Source organism: Panthera tigris, chromosome B4 (genome assembly GCF_018350195.1).
Source record: "Panthera tigris isolate Pti1 chromosome B4, P.tigris_Pti1_mat1.1, whole genome shotgun sequence".
NCBI classification, from domain to species: Eukaryota; Metazoa; Chordata; class Mammalia; order Carnivora; family Felidae; genus Panthera; species Panthera tigris.
In genome coordinates this window covers 133087625-133108650 of record NC_056666.1, presented here as the reverse complement: position 1 = coordinate 133108650, position 21026 = coordinate 133087625, and the positions used below count along the sequence as shown (strand labels likewise).

Below are 21026 nucleotides of genomic sequence, written 5' to 3'. Positions count from 1 at the left end.
GGGGCACCTGGGTGGCTCGGTCAGTTGGGCGACTGACTTCAGCTCAAGTCATGATCTCACAGTTCATGAGTTCGAGCCCTGTGTCGGGCTCTGTGCTGACAGCTCAGAGCCTGGAGCCTGCTTCGGATTCTGTGTCTCCCCCTCTCTCTATCCCTCCCCTGCTCATGCTCTATGTCTGTTTCTCAATAATAAATAGATGTTAAAAATAAAAAAACTCTTAAAAAATTTTATCATAAGGAACATATGAACATTTGAAGAACATTTTGATGACAATTTTTATTTAGATAAAAAATATGTATATATACATATACACATAAAACCATTAATTAAAATGTTTATCATTCACATCTAGATAAATGCCCCAAGGCAAAATACACACCTAGATTGAACAAATTCCTTATAACACACAACACTAAATATATCCAAGTAAGCCTATCACCACCCCCTACCCCCCACCAAGCAACCAATATTAACAAATTAGCATTGGGGCACCTGGTTGTCTCAGTTAAGCATCTAACTCTTGATTTTGGCTCAGGTCATGATCTCATGGTTCATGAGATCAAGTCACACACTGGGCTCTGGGATGAGTGTGGGGCCTGCCTGGGATTTTCTCTCTCTCTCTCTCCACCCACACACCCACACACCCACACACACACCCACACACACACACACACACACACACACACACCCCGCTGGTGCATGTGCTCTCTCAAAAAACAAAAAACAACCCCTCCTCCCATCCAACCACACAGATAATATACATACTTGTCAACTCTCAAAGTTTTTATGTTTGCAAAAAAAAAAAAAAAAAAAAAAAAAAAAAAAATTGAGAAGTCAGCTACTTATTCAACCTCACTAATAATTAGGTTCATCATTTTCACATTACATATAATGTATATTGCTTATATTCACTTATTATAAACATCTTTCCAGGCCAATACAAATACCTACCATAGCCACCCTTTGATTATATAATGCATGCCCTTTACAAACAAAACAAACTTTACAGAAATATAAAAATTGGAAAGTTCAAGTCTTCTATATTCCTTCCTCTTACCCGTAATCATTTTCTCATGCAAATATATAAATGAGATAGAAATAAATCATACTCAGTATATCACATTAAATGAGTATGAAAACTGTGATATAATTGGTATTACATTCCATTAGTTTCAAGCGTACATGATTTGATATTTATATGTTACAAAAGATGACCACAGTACGTCTTTGTCAAGTTTTTTTTTTCTTGTGATGAGAACTTTTAAGATATACTTTTATCAAGTTTCAAATGCCCAATACAGTATTATTTTTTTATTAAAAACATTAAAAAATTTTTTTCAGGTTTACTTTTGAGAGACTGAGCACAAGTGCGGGAGGAGCAAGCAAGAGAGACACACAAAATCCAAAGCAGGCACCAGGCTCTGATCTGTCAGCAGAGCCCGATGTGGGGTTTGAGCCCATGAACCACAACATCATGACCTGACGCTTAACCGACTGAGCCACCCAGGTGCCCCTACGGTATTATTAACTACAGTCACCAAGTTGTATATTACACATCCTCAGGAGTTATTTATAACTGCAAGTTTGAACCTTTTGATCTCTTTTACATATTTCAGCCACCCCATACCGCTGCCATCCCTCCCTCCACCTGCCTCTGGCAACCACCAAACTGTTATCTAGAAGCTCATTTTTTTTAAGATTCCAAATTCTAGGGAAATCATATGCTATGTCTTCTTGACTGATTTCACTTAGCATAATGCTCTCAAATTCCATCCATGTTGGGGCGCCTGGGTAGCTCAGTCGGTTAAGCGGCCGACTTCGGCTCAGGTCATGATCTCGCGGTCCGTGAGTTCAAGCCCCGCGTCGGGCTCTGTGCTGACAGCTCAGAGCCTGGAGCCTGTTTCAGATTTTGTGTCTCCCTCTCTCTGACCCTTCCCCGTTCATGCTCTGTCTCTCTCTGTCTCAAAAATAAATAAACGTTAAAAAAAAAGTTAAAAAAAAAAAAAATTCCATCCATGTCACAAATGGCAAGACTTCCTTCTTTTTTATGACTGAATAGTACTCTGGGTGTGTGTGTGTGTGTGTGTGTGTGTGTGTGTGTGTGTGTGTGTGCCTGAGCACACATTTTCTTGATTGATGGATATATCTTGGCTATTGTAAATAATGCTGCGATGAACATGGGGGTGCAAATATGTTTACCTTATTAAACTAGTTTCTTCCTTATGGTGCATTTTGGGCTTTTTAACCTAATCAAATTAATCATTCCTTTTCTTTATAGTTTGATTTTATTTTCTGGATGTTTCATCATCTACTTTAAGACAGTGATAAGCTAGGTTTGGTTGGGCAATTGTCTTTTCTTTCAAGAAAACTTTCTTCTATTACTTTTTAATTACAATTTTCTTTATTTAACATATCTTAACGATTTACAGCAGACTGGGAAGACAAAATACCGGGGGGGGGGGGGGGGGGAGAGGTTTGACTCCTGATTCTGCCATTCACTAACTGTGTGACCATAGCAAGTTAGGCAACCTTTCTATGCCTTAGTTTCTTACTGGTAAAATGGGGATAATAGTACCTAACATTGGGTTTCTGAATCTCTCAAATTTTTTTCTATATATCTATCATCTCTCTACTGACTTAAAAAAAAAAATGTTTATTTCTGAGAGGCAGACAGAGTACGAAGAGGTGAGGGCAGAAAGAGAGAGGGAGACACAGAATCTGAAGCAGGCTTCAGGCTCTGAACTGTCTGCGTGGAGCCCGATATGGGGCTCGATCTCACGAACTGTGAGATCATCACTTGAGCTGAACTCAGACACTTAACTGACTGAGCCACCCAGGTGCCCCTGATTTTTTTCTTCTTAATTTAAGATCTAAGACCCAATGTGGGGACTTAAACTCATGACCCTGAGATCAACAGTCACATGCTGCACCAACTGAGCTAGCCAGGCACCTCATATTTAGTATCTTTTTAAGCCGTTTTTTCTTATCTTCTGTGTTTTGTTATTGCTAATCTGGTTTTAAACTCAGTCAACTCTCCCATTTCCTTTTCCATCCCCTGCTGTCTTTTTATGTCTGTGTGTAGTAATTTTTTCTTTTGAAAATTTTTTTCTGTAATAACTCTCCCTTGCAGTTGTAATTATCTACCTGGACCACAGGAGGAATTCCTTTATCTCTGTATAGGGAGGGATCCCCTCAGGGTGTGTGTGTGCTATGTGCTCAAGAGGGTAGGTGGTATTACTTTAGAGGGGTTTCTCTGGCAGCCACACCTTGCCCTTCACCTTTAAGTGGAGGGTTCCAGATGGTTGGTTAAATCTGTTCAATCTTTCAACTGCCTGGGTAAAAAGGGGATGCTCTGGAGAAGCCTCAAAATATTCTAGTGTATAGTGTATGGTTACTTTAGCAGTGCAATACTGGAGGCACTTTTAGGATGTTTCTAAACATCCTGTCAGATGTTTCAATAGTATAAATTACGTTACTGTGAATATTTCTACGCAACTGTACATTACTTTGTATTTCTAGAAATGTAACAACTGGATTTAAGGTAATGAAAAAAAACATTTAAATTCTTACCAACAGCATATTCCAGAACCATGTTACCATACAGTCATTAACACCCACTCTAACCTTTAGAGATGCCAAAAGGTCATATTGATTTTACTTGTTCTTTCCTTTTCCCATTTTTCATCTTTCCCCCCAAGTCATATACTAAGGAAATTATACCTTTAACACTGAAAATACTTTCCTTGGTTTGTCTATTAATTACACTAATGGTATCTTCTGTTGTCATTTTTTTTCCCTCAAAACTTCTAGGCAGTATCTAAAGATGTTTCTTGTTTTATTTTATATTTTCTTCTATACATTCTGTGTACTACTTTCAATTTTTAGCTTAAAATTTCAAACTTCTCATTCTTCTACAATTTGCATATGGGATAGGGTAGGGATCTCATTCTACACAAGGCCAGATTTAGTATAAGCTAAAGGTCAACATATCCTTAGGGCTATTCAGTGCCATTAGCACTGGTTCCTGCCTTCACCCCTACCACACTGCTTCCACCCCCACGAGACTACAATTTAGTATCTGTAGACATTCAACTTGGCTCCAATTTCTCCAGACAAAAACTACCAGAAAACGAACTCCAGAAAGCGCTACTGCACCCAAGTGTCTCAGGTTTGCCCACCTGTCTCTATACCTTAGGTGCTGTCCTGGTTTAGACCATCAGCACTGAATCCAGTCTTGACTTTCTTGTTTTTGAACATCTGCTCTCCTACCTACTCAAAACACAGCTGCTTTTCCTTTGTCAGTGGGCCTCCTTGTACACTCTTTCTCTGCCAAAAATGCTGTTCCTCTTCTCAATTCTTCTCCCACCGTGGCCCAATGAGAACACTGCAGTTAACAAACGGAGCTGCTAAAGGCAAGTGGCAACCAGCAGTTCTCCATTTTACTACTTTGAGGCCTGAGGGAGATGAATTTTGAGCCCACCAAAAATCCTGGCATATGAGTTGGTACCTATTCACTCAGCTGGCACTATCTACAGGTAATCGGCTTTCCCTGACTCAAGATACACAGAATTTCTGCTATCATAGCCTTTCTCACATCATTTAATATAGCCTGTGTTCTTCCTCATCACTGTGTACCTAACTCCTTATGTCACTGCTTGAAACCTTGTCATCAGTCAGTGAATAAGGCAATGCATAATCATCTTGGCTATCTGGTTAATTCACTAGGTTGAGAAGGCTGCTATACCAGAATACTAAAACTGTCAAGATGAATTTTATTTATTTATTTATTTATTTATTTTTTAATGTTTATTCATTTTTGAGAGACAGAGCATGAGCAGGGGAGGGGCAGTGAGAGAGAGAGAGAGGGAGACACAGAATCTAAAGCAGGCTCCAGGCTCTGAGCTGTCAGCACAGAGCCTGACAAGGGGCTCGAACCCACAAACTGCGAGATCATGACCTGAGCTGAAGTCGGACACTCAACCGACTGAGCCACCCAGGCGTCCCTCAAGATGAATTTTTAAATGCTTCTAGGGGCGGCACCCGGGTGGCTCAGTCGGTTAAGCATCTGACTTCAGCTCAGGTCATGATCTTGCGGGTCATGAGTTTGAGCCCTGCATCAGGCTCTGTGCTTACAGCTCAGAGCTTGGAGCCTGCTGTGGACTCTGTGTCTCCCTTTCCCTCTGCCCCTGCCCTGTTGATGATCTGTCTCTCAAATATTAACAAAAATTAAATGCTTTTGAAAAACAGTTCTTAGCCTTCAAACATTGTATCAAGAAGAAAGCGTGACAATGTTAAGGAACACAGTGTTGATCATTTGTTTAGGATGTATGAAAGCTGGTCAGGCCTCTGAACCTGTTCAGCACTGGCTGCCTACCAAATATAAGTCCATATAAGCCTGTAGGCTACCATTTTCTAGGTGTTCACTCAGAGAGAAGAGTATCTTGGGCTTCTAAAAATGATGCCAGACGATCAAAACACGTTAAGCACTATGACCAGAAATCTTAAACATACTGTTTAATTACTGCTCTTATGAAGGGTTGAATTATTTTCTTTGCAAAGGCAAAAAAGGATCATTCAAAAACTCTAGAAAAGTTATACAAGCTAATGCAAATTAGTGACTTTGGCTAGAAAACATTTTATTACCATTTTCTTCCCCAAAACAGCTATAATGAAAAGCACTTACTGGAAGTCATTCCTGGTTGTGGCTGCCCCATATTAGGCCCTGGATTCATAGAAACTGGTACCATGCCTGCAGCACTTGGTAGCATGTTTTGTTTCTGTAGTCTAGTCCTTCGTTTTTCTTCTAGTTCTTTCTGGATCTTATAGATTTTCTCAGCTAGCAGGTGGTAGTATTCGGCCTTTTTGAATTTTGAAAACAAAACACAGATAAGGAAAAAAGAGGAATTACTATTAGGTAACAGAAAAAATGAACAAAGAACAGATATTAGCTTCATTTACAGATACAAGGAGAAACCCAAAGAGGGGAAAAATCTATTCCCCTTTTAAAAGTTTTTATTTTAATTCCAGTTAGTTAATATACAGTGTTATATTAGTTTCAAGTGTACAGTGTAGTGATCCAAAACTTCGTATGTCACCTGGTGTTCATCACAAGTGCATACCTTAGTCCGCAACATCTATTTCACCCATCCTCCCCACCCTCGCCTCTCCTCTGATATAACCACCATAAAAATCTACTTTCTTAGATCATCCCAGATGTGAGTTCATGTTTGGAATCATCATGTGAAAAGCAGCTTTGTTATGAAGCTACATAGTAAAGCATGACCTCTCAAAGTAGGTTAATGAAATATATGCTGGCAATTTACGGCACATGCAAAGAATATGCTACATTTTGGAAAAGTGCCAACTTAGAGAAGAATGTTCAACTGATATAGAGAAAATGGAATACTACTTGAGATGAACATACCAAGCAGCTGATTCACCATTATTCTAGTGAAAATAGCACAGAGCTGGTAACAGTTCAACCACTTTTGAAGTTGACAGAAGGACAACCCAGATAAAGTGCCACACGAGCACACTGGATTATTAAGAGGAAAAACGTAAGATTCTTGATGACATACGCCTGAAGAAAATTGCTTTGTTATCTTGACTGTGCAGTGAGACTAAGGACAGCTGAAGGGTATCCTCTAAAGTACGGTATTGTTTGTACATGTTACGAAAAGAAACAAACAACTAGGATAGGTCTATTTCTGACTTTATGTAGAAAAATAGATACTCACCCGATTATTTGCAGATTCGTACATGTCTCCTTCCACTTTCCGGGCATACGCAACCAAGTTTTCCATCCGTCTGTCTTTTAAAGCAGCAGGATCCGGAGTAGGAAATATGGCTTGAACTCTGGGAACAGAAAATTCTACCACTATTATATCATGTCAACTTTTCATTCTCATCAAGGAAACGTCCAGTACCTTATAAACTTTTTCCTGGTTAGTACTTTCTCATTTCTGTGCAATGTACACATTATGTAAAACAAAAAATGGTGGATGTGCTCAAATATTAAATGATACAGACCAAATGAAATGGTCTCTGTGGTAAACAAAGGGTCTCCCCAATCAGAACATTAAAAAATGACACCATAATAACCCCCTCTGGTTCCTGTCACGCTAACATAGGAGCAAAAAAATTATACTCTGCTATTTGCATAAAGGAAGTGAGGAAACCTGACCTTTCTCATTGTTTTAAGTAGAGCGGCCTTCAGATCCTTCTACTCTCAATTTATTCAGCTTAATAAAACCTAATAATCACTACAAAATCTCTCAAGACCAAAAACTTCAAATGGAAGGGGCAGAAATGCATAACGATTCTGCCAAATTCAGTGTCTTTTACTTTCTAACAGTTCCCTACAAAATGTTTGGCACTAGGGTTCCTGAAGATTTGACCAACACTTTTCCAGCCTCTAATTTTATTATTTGGAGATTTCGTGTTCACTTGTGTAGGACTTGAAGAAAACCAGGTGGGGAAGAAATAAATGGAAGTTTAGAAGAATATTTTGAGTTGGTAAAAATTTCGCAAGCATATAATGTCAAGTCAGATGATCGATCCCAAATAATCCATCGTCTGCTATGAGAGAACAGGTGCTAAACAACTGGAGTATCGCAAAAGAAGTTTGCTTTGCTTATTCCTTTTTAATTCATTTTATTAAAACCTTAGGGTTTTCTTGTCAAATTCCACTTCTGGTACCATTGATTTTGCATTCCTAAACGAAAGTCAAATGTAACTGATACGCTAATGTAATATAAAAATTAGTTTAGATAAAAAATAGACCACACAGCTCTAAGCCAATAAAAAATATGGATGGACTGAAAGAGACCCTTCTATTAAGTGGAGAAAAAATGAAAAAAGACTGCTTTCCCCGAGGAGAAAAATGCTGGATGTCACTCAAAGTGCAAGTTCCATAGCAATGAGCAAGGTTCAAGCTCTGTTTTTTTTTGTAATATTGGGCACATTACATTTTACTGTTCTCGCTTTCCCCTCCTTCACCTGTTAAGACCTCTTTAAAGAAGAGGGTGGCTGAATGGCTGGCATCCATCAACTCCATAACAAACAATGCAGAGGTATCTCACCAACTACTGACATACACATCCGGAGGGCCAGAAGACCATAGAGGAGCCACTCTACCAGGTTAAACTTGTCAACATCATAAAAGCTTTAATAGGGATAAAGGAAAAGAGTGTTGCCACCACTATATTCTAAAGAGCTGAGAGAGACCTGGTTTTCCTTTTAAAATTTGACTTTTGCAAAGGCAGTGACACTAAAATGAGCAATTTTTATATAATATATTGAAAATTGCCACTAGGTAAAATAGTTCACACGCTGTTAAAGCCGTAATACTCCTACAAACGATGGTGGAAAGGCTCAGAAGCAGAACAAGCAGCAAGACAGTCACAGGAGCAGAAGCATTAGCAGCAATAGCCAGACTACAGAAAAATCAATAATACTCCTCTTGTGGTTAAGTGCCTGGCAGATCGGTACCATGTTGACATGGTAACTCTCTATGAATAAGACATGCCTATAATCTTACAGTTTGTGAACAAGATGATTTCGAAGATCCTGAGTAATATCTTCATGCCACTGTTTCCGAATTCCAGTATTAGATGGTTGAGCTGCTGTTGGCATAGGACCTAGGGAGGCCACACTGGCATTTTCACTCATCATTGGGCTTTAAAAAGATATTGTGAAATAGTTTTAGTGAAGAAGGCAGGAGAAAAAAGATCTCATTTAAAGCAGAGCTGACAGTGATTACTACAATGGGTCCAACATACTATGACAAATTTCTTTACATCAAGAAATCTAGGGGAAATTGTGTGTTTGTATTTGTATGAGGCAGAGTTAACCCACAACACTTCATCACGTGGAGGGGAGGAGGAAGTCTTGGGTTTAGAAGACTTACGTGTTATATTTTAAGACTAAACTTATTTTGACACAGCATATCTCAGGGAATCACTGGTAATGGATTAATTCTTACCACTGGGATAGAGCAAACTCATTTTTTAAGCAATTGCACACGTGCAACTTCCTACTATATTCGGGGAAGGTACTGATCACCCCAGATAATTGATATAATTTCACATAAGATTGTAGAAAGCCAAAAGTATGGCCTCCAATATACTACTTGTCTTTATCCATCAAGGATGGCTTCAAATCGGGGGAAAAAAACAAACAAACAAAAACAGAAAAGGAATTTGAACAGGAGTATGAAACATGACACAGGGCAAATATCAAGAAAAAAAAACTTACTTTTGAGAATTTATGGCTGAATGCAACATTGAGTCAGAAAGAAGATTCGATGTTTGAACCCCTACACCTCCATTTACTCCCATAGGACTAGCACCTAGGACAAAACAAAAAACGAGATTGAATATTTTAAATACCAATACCAAAAAGAAAGAAAAGCTATAAAAGTACTAGAAGAACTTATCACAAGAAATTTGTATCCTTTCAAAGACCCAAAACCCAGAAGCCATAAGGACAAGATTTAGAAACTGGATGAGCAAAACCTAAAACCGCAACCGTTTAAGTAACTATATACGCACATGTCCTTTCTTTCTTTCTTTCTTTTTTTTTTTTTTTTTTAACATTTATTTATTTTTGAGACAGAGAGAGACAGAGCATGAACGGGGGAGGGTCAGAGAGAGGGGGAGACACAGAATCCGAAACAGGCTCCAGGCTCTGAGTGGTCAGCACAGAACCCGACGCGGGGCTCGAACTCACAGACCGCGAGATCGTGACCTGAGCCGAAGTCGGACGCTTAACCGACTGAGCCACCCAGGTGCCCCGCACATGTCCTTTCTTAAGCACAACTTACGCGAGGACATAGGGAACCTAAGTGCGATGATCCCTGGAGGCTGGAATCAAAGACTGTGTTTTGGTAAAACATTTTGAATACTCCTTCAAACTGCCCTGAATAGTTCTATGTGCATACATTACCTCTTCAATTAGCAATTTTAATGAATAGTCTATTTCTTTAAAAACAAAAAACAGCAATATTGACACTAACCTAGATTTTCATGCGGTTAAAAAACTCTTCTAAAATACACAATTCTATTAATATACCTCTCAAGGTATATTAGTTAAAAACAAGGAAACAAAAGAAACTTCCCACTAAAATGCCAACAGTTGGCTAGATCTATAAACGACATTTAATGGAGAAAAATGCTGTTGCTTTCCTTCACCATGTTTCCTAAATAGTAAGGCACAAATTTGCTTCTGACAGCATCAGCCTGGCTCTGAAATGTAGTTACTGGAAATGGTCTTTTAAAACAGAATTGTATTGTTCCTAATTCTGTATTTGTCAATGTAAATACTCCATGTGTAAACACTCCTTTTTAGCGAAACTATATACCTATAACATTGATTCGCTTTACTGATGGCAACCATATGAAGAGGTAAAAGAAAAACGATTATAATGTACACCAATTTGCTTATCTCGTTGCCTTCTGATGGCACATGAAAACAGCAAAACATTCTCTCTGAAGTCTCCAGGTTCATCTAATATTTCACTGACTCTAAGAAATGGCTCAACCATAACCTGAAAAGGAATACCCTTACACCGGCCTGTATTTAAGATCCTAAGAGGGAGCATTCCCTTGAGAATACAAAAAATGACGGAAGTCAGAAATTATTGGCACTGCCGGAGAAGAAGTCAGAAAGAAAAAAAAAAAAAAGGAATCATTAACACCTAAAACTCATCAAGAATACATTTTTGGGGGTGCCTGGATGGCTCAAGTCAGTTAAGTGTCCGACTCTTGATTTTGGCTCAGGTCATGATCTCATGGTTCGTGAGTTCAAATCCCGCGAGCCCGGGGGTCTGTGCTAAAGGCACAGAGACTGCTTGGGATTTTCTCCCTGCCCTCCCCTGCCACTCTTAAAATAAACAAACAAACTTAGGGGAAAAAACACGTGTTTTTTGTTTTCTAAGCCCTGGGAGGAATCTCATACTAATAAGACCTTTATAGAGTAGGTGAATTCAGTAGGTACTAGAAGATTAAGAACATGGTCAAATACAGTCAAGGAAGTCTTATAGTAAAAAATTCTAATTTAGGGCTCCAGAAAGGATTCTCTCTTCTTGCTACAGAATCTCTATAACCTGATATCTGTTAACAGATCCTGTAGTTCTGTCTACTTAATGCCCATCCAAACTAGAGAGGTCTCGAAGTAGAGGCCATGCCCCTTTCCTATGTGCACCCCCGCCCCCAGCACATGGCATATCTGAATGAATGCTATTTCTCATTTATTCAAATATCCGCATCAATCAAAGTACCTCCAATCTATAACTGAGAACGTTCCAGCATTACAGCTAGGTCTGCCACAATGGGTGTTGTATTCATACTACCAAGTCGTTACTATGAATGGGTCTTGGTATGCTTAGTATAAATGTTTGCTTAGGGTACTTCATCCTATTCAGTACTCCACACCTCAGGTAAAGATGGTATGATACAGACCCATAAACATAAATACTACTTTTTCTAAACATCCAACAACCTGGGAAAACAACTAGCACTCATATCTACCAAACAGGTGAGATATGAGACCTTCAGAAGAGAGTACATAACAAAACCCAGGAGTTCTTGACAGTAATAGGGCCAGAATTTCCATAACATAGTTGAAAGATAACTAACCAATAATGTGAAGGTCAGTAATAAAACAAGAGAATAGGCCAGCTAAAGGCAAATAAAAAATCCTAAGACATTTTTATGCTGAAATTATTAAAGCCTGATCACATACACACAACCATACACGGCATATTCATTCCAAGAGTGTTTAATCTGGATTTAATTATAAGGATCGCTTCTCAGCCTTTTGGCTAAGATCAAGTGTGGATTTAATTATAAGGAAACAATCAGACTAATTCAAATTATAGGACAATCTACAGTGTTCATCGAAAGTCAGTGTGTGCTGAACAAAGAGAAGGAAGATGACTTCTAGATTAAGAGACAAAAAGCACGTAACAAACTGAATGGAAAAGCCCTGAATGACTGTGGGGGACAATTGGAGAAATTAAAATATAGACTGTACATTAGATGACATTATTAACAAATATTAAATTGTGTAGGCACAGTAACAGCACACTGTGGTTATGGAGAAGAATGTCCTTATTCTTAGGAAATACATGCTAAACTAGCAGGATATCTCGAGTACTCGAGTGCAGGATATCTCGAGTGTCAGGATCTCGAGTACACGAAGAAATAAAGCAAATGTGGCAAAAATGTTAAAAATAAATAAATCTAGGTAAAAGGTATGCATAATGAACCAAAATCAAGAGTTGGATTTCAACCAACTGAGCCACCCAGGCACGCCACAAAAAGTGTTATTATGTTCCAAATTTCCTGACGAAGTTTTCCCCTCAATTTCTAATTATATATCCAATCTGCCCTCTTGGTAGGATCCCCAACAATACTTTAGCATTAAAATAATATGGGTGAGGGCACCTGGGTGGCTCAGTCAGTTAAGCATCCAACTCTTGGTTTCGGCTCAGGTCATGACCTCACTCACAGTTTCGTGGGTTCAAGCCCTGCAATGGGCTCTACACTGGCAGCATGGAGCCTGTTTGGGATTCTCTCTCTCTGCCCCTCCCCCACTCATGCTCGGTCTCTCTCAAAAATAAATAAATAGGGGTGCCTGGGTGGCTCTGTGAAGCGTCTGACTTCAGCTTAGGTCATAATCTCATGGTTCATGGGATGGAGCCTGATGCGGGGCTCCATGCTAATGGCATGGAGCATGGAACTTGCTTCAGATTCTGTGTCTCCCTCTCTCTCTCTCTCTCTCTGCCCCTCTCTTGCTTGTTGCTCTCTTTTGAAAATAAATAAATGAATTAAAAAAAAAGTATGTGTGTATATATATATGTGTGTATGTGTGTGTGTGTATATATATGTATATATACGTGTGTGTGTGTATATATATATACGCACACATATACACGCACACACACACAACACACACAGCACTAACCACTTGGCAGTCCAATCTTTGCAAAACATAAAAGATAAACATTTTACGTTGCTGAGTACATGGAAATATACTCAAGTAAATTGCTTTTGTTTACAAATGTGATAAAAATCTTACACTGTTAGGGGACACAACATAGTCCCGTTTGTGGATATAGTCTACCACATCAGGTTGGAACCTAAAATATCCTAAAATAAACACCATTAGTGGAAGAAAACAGAAGTGAAAAAAGCTTGTTTTAGTATTTTAAAATCACGACACATCAAAAATTAAGAAAATACAGTTAACGCTAATTTGAGTATTGAACCATGTATTTCTTTGATAATATGGCACTAGGCTAAGACCAAGATGCAACTTGAGTTACATTTCTGATCATCATCAAAATTTTTATATTCCTAGGTAAAATCCATTATAAAACTCTAATAATAACAGAAGCCTTAAAGGATCACTTTAAATACCCAATAAAACAATTTATAGTAATAACTTTTAGTGCAAACATCACTCACACTCACAAGTATAAAGTTTGGTTAAAACTAATTTCATACGATTTTGGTGTGAAGTGAAAAAGCAGTCCCACATTCATAATATGCAATAAAATACTTTTTTAAAACTCTCTTAAAGACTGCGGAGAAAATTACACGTCCTAATCATGGTGATTCCATTTTGATATTCAGTTCTTTTACTCTCTGAGTTTTAGGGAACTCAAAAATATGAAAACAGAGCGCGCACCCTTCAACATAAACACACAAGATAATTAAAAAAAAAAAATTTAACGTTTATTTTTGAGAAAGAGAGAGAGAGAGAGAGAGAGAGCAAGGGAGGGGCAGAGAGAGAGGGGGGGAGACACAGAATCCGAAGCAGGCTCCAGGCTCTGAGCTGTCAGCACAGAGCCTGATGCGGGGTAGAACCCACAAACTGTGAGATTATGACCTGAGCTGAAGTCGGATGCTTAACGACTGAGCCACTCAGGCACCCCACAAGATTATTTTTAAAAGGGCTTTCATACATGGGGCGCCTGGGTGGCTTGGTAGGTTAAGCATCCAACTCTTGATTTCAGCTCAAGTCATGATCTCACGCTCTGTGAGTTCGTGCCCCATACCGGGCTCTGTGCTGACAGTGCAGAGGCGGCTTGGGATTCCCTAGTTTCCTATATCCCTCTGTCTCTCTGCCTCTACCCTACTGATGGGCGCTCGCTCGCTTGCTCTCTCAAAAATAAATAAAAAATAAATAAAAATAACATAAATAAAAGGGCTTTCATATGAAAGAAAAAACACTTCATATGTAAGTCTTTGCCTATCTGGGTTGGGCCTGATGAATAGAAAGCATGAGGCTATATATAACATGCCAGAAAGAGAGTGTATTCATATTAGTTTTTAATATGGGATTGAATACAACAAAAGAAATAAATGAGGTATCTAGAAGTTTTGGTTCACAATGATTATCACTAAAAAGGCACCACTGATTGAATTAACAAGAAATAAATGGAAACTTTAGATTAATTTTTAATCCTAAAATAAAGCCACTAAAAAAGGAAAAAGATATCTCAAGAAACTAACTTTTAAACAATTTTGTGGCTATATACAAATGTACATACACAGATGATACAAAGGAGACAAAAAGAACAAAATTAGGAATTAAAACAGAAGTTTGAAAAATTAACAGGGAATAACCAGTTACAAAAATGAAAATCCAGGCCAGGCAGTAGAAAACCCAGGGGTAGAAAACTGCACTGGGTCAAGATCCTAAAACTCAAGAAGAGTCTGGGTAACTTTTTGGGTAACATGGAAAGAGAGAAGAAAATAAGCAATCTTAAGTAAAAAAAGGTGAAGGGGCAGGGGAAGGAAGTCCTCAGATCTCTATTTTTGACCCCTTTTCATGTACTTGAATACATAAGAATTTGAAAACTAGCCTGAAGGGGTAGGATTAGCTCTTCATCCCAGTTTCTGGTCTAGTTTTTTAATAATCTCCTCACTCAATGATTATTTAACAAGTTAGCACTGCTTGTCAAGAAACTGTAATACATTCAAGTTAAAACCAACAAAAATCAACAAGATTACATTTCTGTAAGAGTAGCATGCTCAATTTTGCTTTCTCATTTAGAATCAAACAATAATGGGCAGAAACTAAAGGCTATTGCAAATATTATCCAGAGGATGACAATGGACTTCATAGGAAAAAGTATGATGCATTACTCAGTACCAGACTGTTTTCTAGAAAGTTATGGAAGAAATCATCAACAAGGACAAGCAGCTGCCTCTGTATTATCTATATGCATAATCATATAGATTATGATGAGACCTTTACACTACAATCTTTAAAAAATTACTCCAAGAAATTAATCATGTAACAAAAAAATTAAGAGATGGGGAGACACACACATACACACACAGACCAAAATAAACCAAGAAGATAATTCTGCATATTACATGGCATGTATACACATAACCAACATCACATCCGTCACAAGGGAAGACACAAACTTACTCATGTTGCTCATGGGCCGCATGCCTTGGGGAGACTGGCCAGACTGCTGAGTCTGCTGGCTCTTTGCTTGCACCTGGGGTTGCGTCGGCATCTGATTTACTTGATAGGGCAGCCCAAGAGCTGCATAGGCCCTTTCTATAGAGCTGGGATCAATCTGACTGACAGTGCTTAGGCTGGGGGTAGACTGCTGACCCACCCCTAGAGAGCTAGTATTTCCAAGTCCAACTGGTGCTCCAGTCAGAATTGCTAGAGAAGACAAAAGAGATGGGATTACAACGTTAAAGATGTGAGAAAAATAGACTAACCTATCTGAATGAATTTAGAAGACACAAAATTGTTACGTGATAATGAAACATCTCATATGAAACATCTCATTATGAAACAACACGCATCTTGTTTCCTGTTATTTCCCTGAAATAAATGTCTAGATGCAGAACTGAATGGTCAAAGGGGATCACTCTCACTGGCATGAAAGGCTTTTGATCCAGAGTACCCAAAAGCCTACCTACAGGCTGTATCAGTGTTCCCACCAACTATGTATGAATGACTCAGAACCATACAAATGCCAATACCAGGTAGCATTTCTGCTCAAGTGGTGAGAATGTCCTCTCTCTATTGAACTATTCCCTTATCCCAATTTTCTACTGGGCTATTTATGATTTCTTAATTAATTTATGGCATTTAATTACTTCTTCACATGTTGCAAGTTTCCAAATCTGTCATTCACCACAAATGCTTAATATTTTGTTTCTAGAGAGGTATGGTAGCTCCACTTACATCTTTCTACTTTTGTCTTTGTCTCAGAAAAGCTCATCATCCTAGACTTCTAAAAATAATTTCAAACTTTTTCCCTTTCTCTTTAAATAACTTCAAAGTATCTAAATATTTAGACCACAGGTATAAAAGAGTAACTTGGCCAATGTCAAAGCAATGATCTTTTAAGTTTTCATGAATGTAAAAATGGAGCATTAATTCACCCTTTTTATACAGAGTAATGATTTAAAAAGTTTCTGGATCTTACTTTAGGCAATAAGCAGTTCAATCCTAACCTCATTAATATGAAGTTCATGGGAGTGGAAACAACCTAGTATGACAGCACAGGGCAGTCACAGAACTTCAAATAATCGAGAAGCACTTAGTCTAAATCCCACCAAACTGCACCGAGAATAAATAAAATAATAAATAAATAAAAGCTTTAAAAGACTTAATCACTTACACTGTTGATTTCTCTTATCTCCAGCATTTTTAAGGGGGAGACACACAGGACAATCATGCCTCGTACAATTCTTCCAGTGTGAAATGATTTGTCGAGAAGATGCACAGTGTGCCACTAAAAAGAAAAAAAATAATTGTTCGCAAATGTAGCTTATACTTTTTTATATCAGTATCCACTAACCTGTTGATCACTTAACAAGTGCTACAAATGTTCACTCATTTCATCTTCCTAACATCCCTGTAGGGTAGCTATTGGCACTCACATTTTATAGTTAAGAAAACAGGCAAGACCTGGTTAACTAATTTGCATTAAGTCAGAGTACTCAAAATGGGATTCAAACTTAAGCAATCTGCCTCCAAAGCTCATATTTTTCACCAAGACATGCAAGGTACTCTATAAAAACAGATTTCTAATGACACCATACACACATAAATTGTATTAAGTTGGGTAACATTGTTTTAGCGTTTGCCTATATGATAGCAAATCCTCAATAGTATTTAAACTATGCTACGCGGGGGCAAATCAAAGTCAGTAAGGGTCATCACGAGAGGAAAATCCTTAAAATTTTCTACCATAGCCCTACATAATCACAAAATGATACTGAATTTTATCACCTCCTAACATGGACATTATCGGTAAAGAAGTCTCAAAACAGAGTAGAACACACTTTTTTTCTTCTCTCGGACTATAAATATTCATTGCTAAGCACAGAAACCCTCTGAGCCCACTCACCTTGGCAGGACTTGCCTGACTGGCAGTGTGTCATGTGGTTCAGGACGTTCTTCATCGTGCGACAGTGGGGAAGGTTGCACTGCCTTACTTCCCCATTAGCCTGCTCGCGGCGCTGGCACTTGTGGGCGTGCAACAGGAGCACGAGCTGCTGCTGGATGAGCTTGCGCTTCTCTGGATCAGCCGTGTGCGCTCCAGAACCCATCCCTTGGGCTACCGGAGTCACGAGGCCTGGCTGCTGGACCTGTGGGGCCTGCTGTTGACCCTAAGAGAGAAAACAACAAAGGTACATGTAACATTAGGTGTCATAGGGTGCTTTTTAGTAAATACAGACCTGGACATTTTCAATTAAAACCTTTAAGGACATCCACCACGTGCCACAGGGGATTCCAAGGTAGATAAACATCAGTCCCACCATCAAGAAGTTCAATAACAAAGTTACATCACCAAGTAATATAATCAAAGTATATGTAATATACAGAGAGCAAACCAAAGAGGACACCATAAGCTCAGGCGGGAGAGGGAAAGGCAAGGAATCCGTAGTGAAGAGCAAGTCCAAGTCAGGTTCTGAAGCACAGTAACAAAAACCTCCCGGGAGACTGAGCAGGGGCCTTTTAAGTGGGTGAAAAGTTAGTTTCTGTAATTATGGAAGAAAGCGCTTTCTCTTCCCTGATAAAGTAAACATTTCTGGGGTCACAGATGCCATGTTTTATTCTTTTTTGAAAGATCTGCAGTACTTAAAGTATCTGAAATATAGGCAAAAAAATAAAAAACAAAAAATCTGAAAGAGAAATGGAATTTCTATAGGACAATTTTTCCCAAAGGTAAACAGGAACTACTCAACAAATTTACAAGTAGAAATAGTTTTACTTTTAGAAAAATAGCAATGTTAGAAGCTTTGGAGATTTATTCAAAACAAAAATCACTGTTTTGTTTTTTTTTTTAAACATTTCTTATTTTTGAGAGACAGAGACAGGCAGAGCATGAGTGGGGGAGGGGCAGTGAGAGAGGGAGACACAGAATCTGAAGCCAGGCTCCAGGCTCTGAGCTGTTAGCACAGAGCCCAACGCGGGGCTCGAACTCAGGAAGCTCGAGATCATGACCTGAGCTGAAGTCAGACGCTTAACCCACTGAGCCACCCAGGCGCCCCTGGGGGCTCGAACTCAGGAACCTCGAGATCATGGCCTGAGCTGAAGTCAGATGAACCGACTGACCAACCCAGGCGCCCCCCACAAAATCACTGTTTAAAACAGTGTTTAATTTTGAGAGGGAAATTACTTTTGTGTGCTGATATCAGATACAAATGTGTAGATATGGTCACTGAGAGTTGGAATCCTTTGCTTGAGAGTACTTTCCAAGAGAGGTTCTACTTTCATATTCTATAGAAATACTCACAAGAAGAAGATGTGTAATATGGCAGGCTACAAAATTTTCACTGTAGCAGCCCCACTTGCTCCCATTTGGCCCAACACCCTTACTGAACAATACTACAAGAAATAAAAACCCATGGGAAATGGAAGGTATCAAGCCTCCTTGATCACAGGGTCCATCCTCACATCCTAGTGTGTACAGCAGAAAGCATTACAGTTTAACAGTTCTTTTGTCAAAACGCCAGTTTAAAGACAAATTTGTAGACAGATTACTACCCACCATGTTGGGCATTCCTCCACCAGGAACTGCCTTTTTGTCCATTGCAAATGGAGGTAAGCTATTTGGTAGTACAGACTTTGTCTGAATCTGGAGACCAAGGCCACTGGCTCCAATCTGCTGTCCAGAATTCTGAGTGTATGGTGAACCGTAAGGATTAGGGTTGTTCATCATTCCCATCTAAGAATTAAAAAAAAAAAGATGAGAAATTAAATCTTATTCCTTACATTAACAGAACATTACTATTCTCTTTCCTTTTTTTTTTTTTTTTTTAAACGTTTATTTATTTTTGAGAGAGAGAGAGGGAGACACAGAATCAGAAGCAGGTTCCAGGCTCTGAGCTGTCAGCCCAGAGCGCAACGCAGGGCTCGAACCCACGAACTATGAGATCATGACCTGAGCCTCAGTCAGATGCTTAACTGACTGAGCCACCGAGGTGCCCCTCTTTCCTTTTCCACTTCCTAATTTAAAAAAACAATTTTAAAGGAACTCCTCTACAATTATAAAAAAGACTAGAAGTATGTTCATGAAAATACTCACTTTCAAAATTGAGGAGCCTCAGCTCAGGTAGAGTAAATTTACAGCTATTTTCTGTAAATACTTGATATAAATGTGTTTTAGAAATTTTTATAAGCATTTTCATTAATCTGCATCTGCTAAGGTTTGCCATTCATCTTCACTTTTAACGCGTTAAATATATTTTTATTTAATGTACAATATATGACTTAATAAATTCAACTCAATAAATGACCTAATCCCTAAATTTGTTAGAGAGTTTGATACGTGAAAAGCATCTGAATGCTTGTTCCAGCATTTTGTTTACATAAAAGGTAGCAAACTGATAGTTCAGGGGATAATTTTCATTTAGGAACACAGCGGCAGAGTGATTTTGAAACTTTCTGAATCTGAATCCTTTAGACAACATGTAAACTTCAGAGTCCATATCATTCCTTGCTGTCTTAAACCTAGCAGCTTTGAGGCGCCTGGGTGGCTCAGTGGGTTATGTGTCTGACTCTTAATTTTGGCGTAGGTCACGATCCCAGGATAGTGGGATCAAGCCCTGCACTGGACTCCATGCTGAGCGTGGAGCCTGCTTAAGACTCTCTCTCACCCTCACCCTCTGCTGCTCTCCCCAGCTCGCATGCTCTCCCTCAAAAAGAATAAAAAAATAAATTTAAAAAACCTAGCTGCTTTATTCATTAAATTACCTGCTTGGATCTTGAAGTAATTTAAATTTCTTTGTTAACCCCTATATACTTAAGAAAGGAGGTTTTTGTCTGTATTTATGAAAGTCAACCTGGAGTGCTGGACAGTTATTAAAGAACAGAGTATTAATTATTCAGAAGCCAAATGTTTTACAGATAGCAATGATAAAACTTACAATCCTTCCATATAAGAAACCACTGTAAGTCAAACACCACCTACTAAAACATATAGCAAAGCTCTCAGAAAACTAGGGAAACTACCGCTACTGCCCAATTAAAAGGAGTCATACTAGATTTTCATCCCTCTCAGCTAGATCCAATTCTACCAGGGGAGCCTTCAAATTCTATCTCTAAACACACACACACACACACACACACACACACACACACACACACACCCTACAACTGCTCCCAGTCCACTGTCACTGTCTTAATTCAAGCCCCTCAATCACGGCTTGTGTAGACTGTGTCCAACAGGTTTCCTCGCCTTCTGTCTATTCTATTTTCTACCCAGAGCCTTCATGATCTCCATGAGGCCTATCTATCCATGGTGTCCTACTGTATCCTGTACCAACTAACTTGCAAATCTGAGGAGCAGCTTGCTTCTTGAATCTCTAGCATTTGCTTTAAAGATTTTCCTTTTCCCTATAACTAGACAGTGGCACACCCTCCCTTCCTGTTTGACTCCTGAACGATAACGTGTAAAAGAAATAAAATACTAAGTTCACAAAGAGGCAGTCCAATTTTTCTTTTTGTTGCCTTACATAAAGATACATTTCAAA

General features: G+C 38.9%; 1 protein-coding gene across 1 annotated transcript in view; it reads right to left on the bottom strand.

The window, feature by feature from the left end:
- Positions 1 to 21026, bottom strand: part of EP300 (E1A binding protein p300) — an 81468-nt gene that overhangs the window by 32894 nt on the left and 27548 nt on the right. Inside the window, exons 3-10 of the mRNA XM_042993363.1 lie at positions 19043 to 19219; positions 17396 to 17657; positions 16664 to 16777; positions 15448 to 15693; positions 9256 to 9349; positions 8540 to 8677; positions 6738 to 6855; positions 5684 to 5858 (exon numbers count right to left, since the gene is read on the bottom strand). Of these exons, the coding sequence (XP_042849297.1) occupies positions 5684 to 5858; positions 6738 to 6855; positions 8540 to 8677; positions 9256 to 9349; positions 15448 to 15693; positions 16664 to 16777; positions 17396 to 17657; positions 19043 to 19219 (1324 nt within the window). The remainder of the gene's footprint in view (positions 1 to 5683; positions 5859 to 6737; positions 6856 to 8539; positions 8678 to 9255; positions 9350 to 15447; positions 15694 to 16663; positions 16778 to 17395; positions 17658 to 19042; positions 19220 to 21026) is intronic.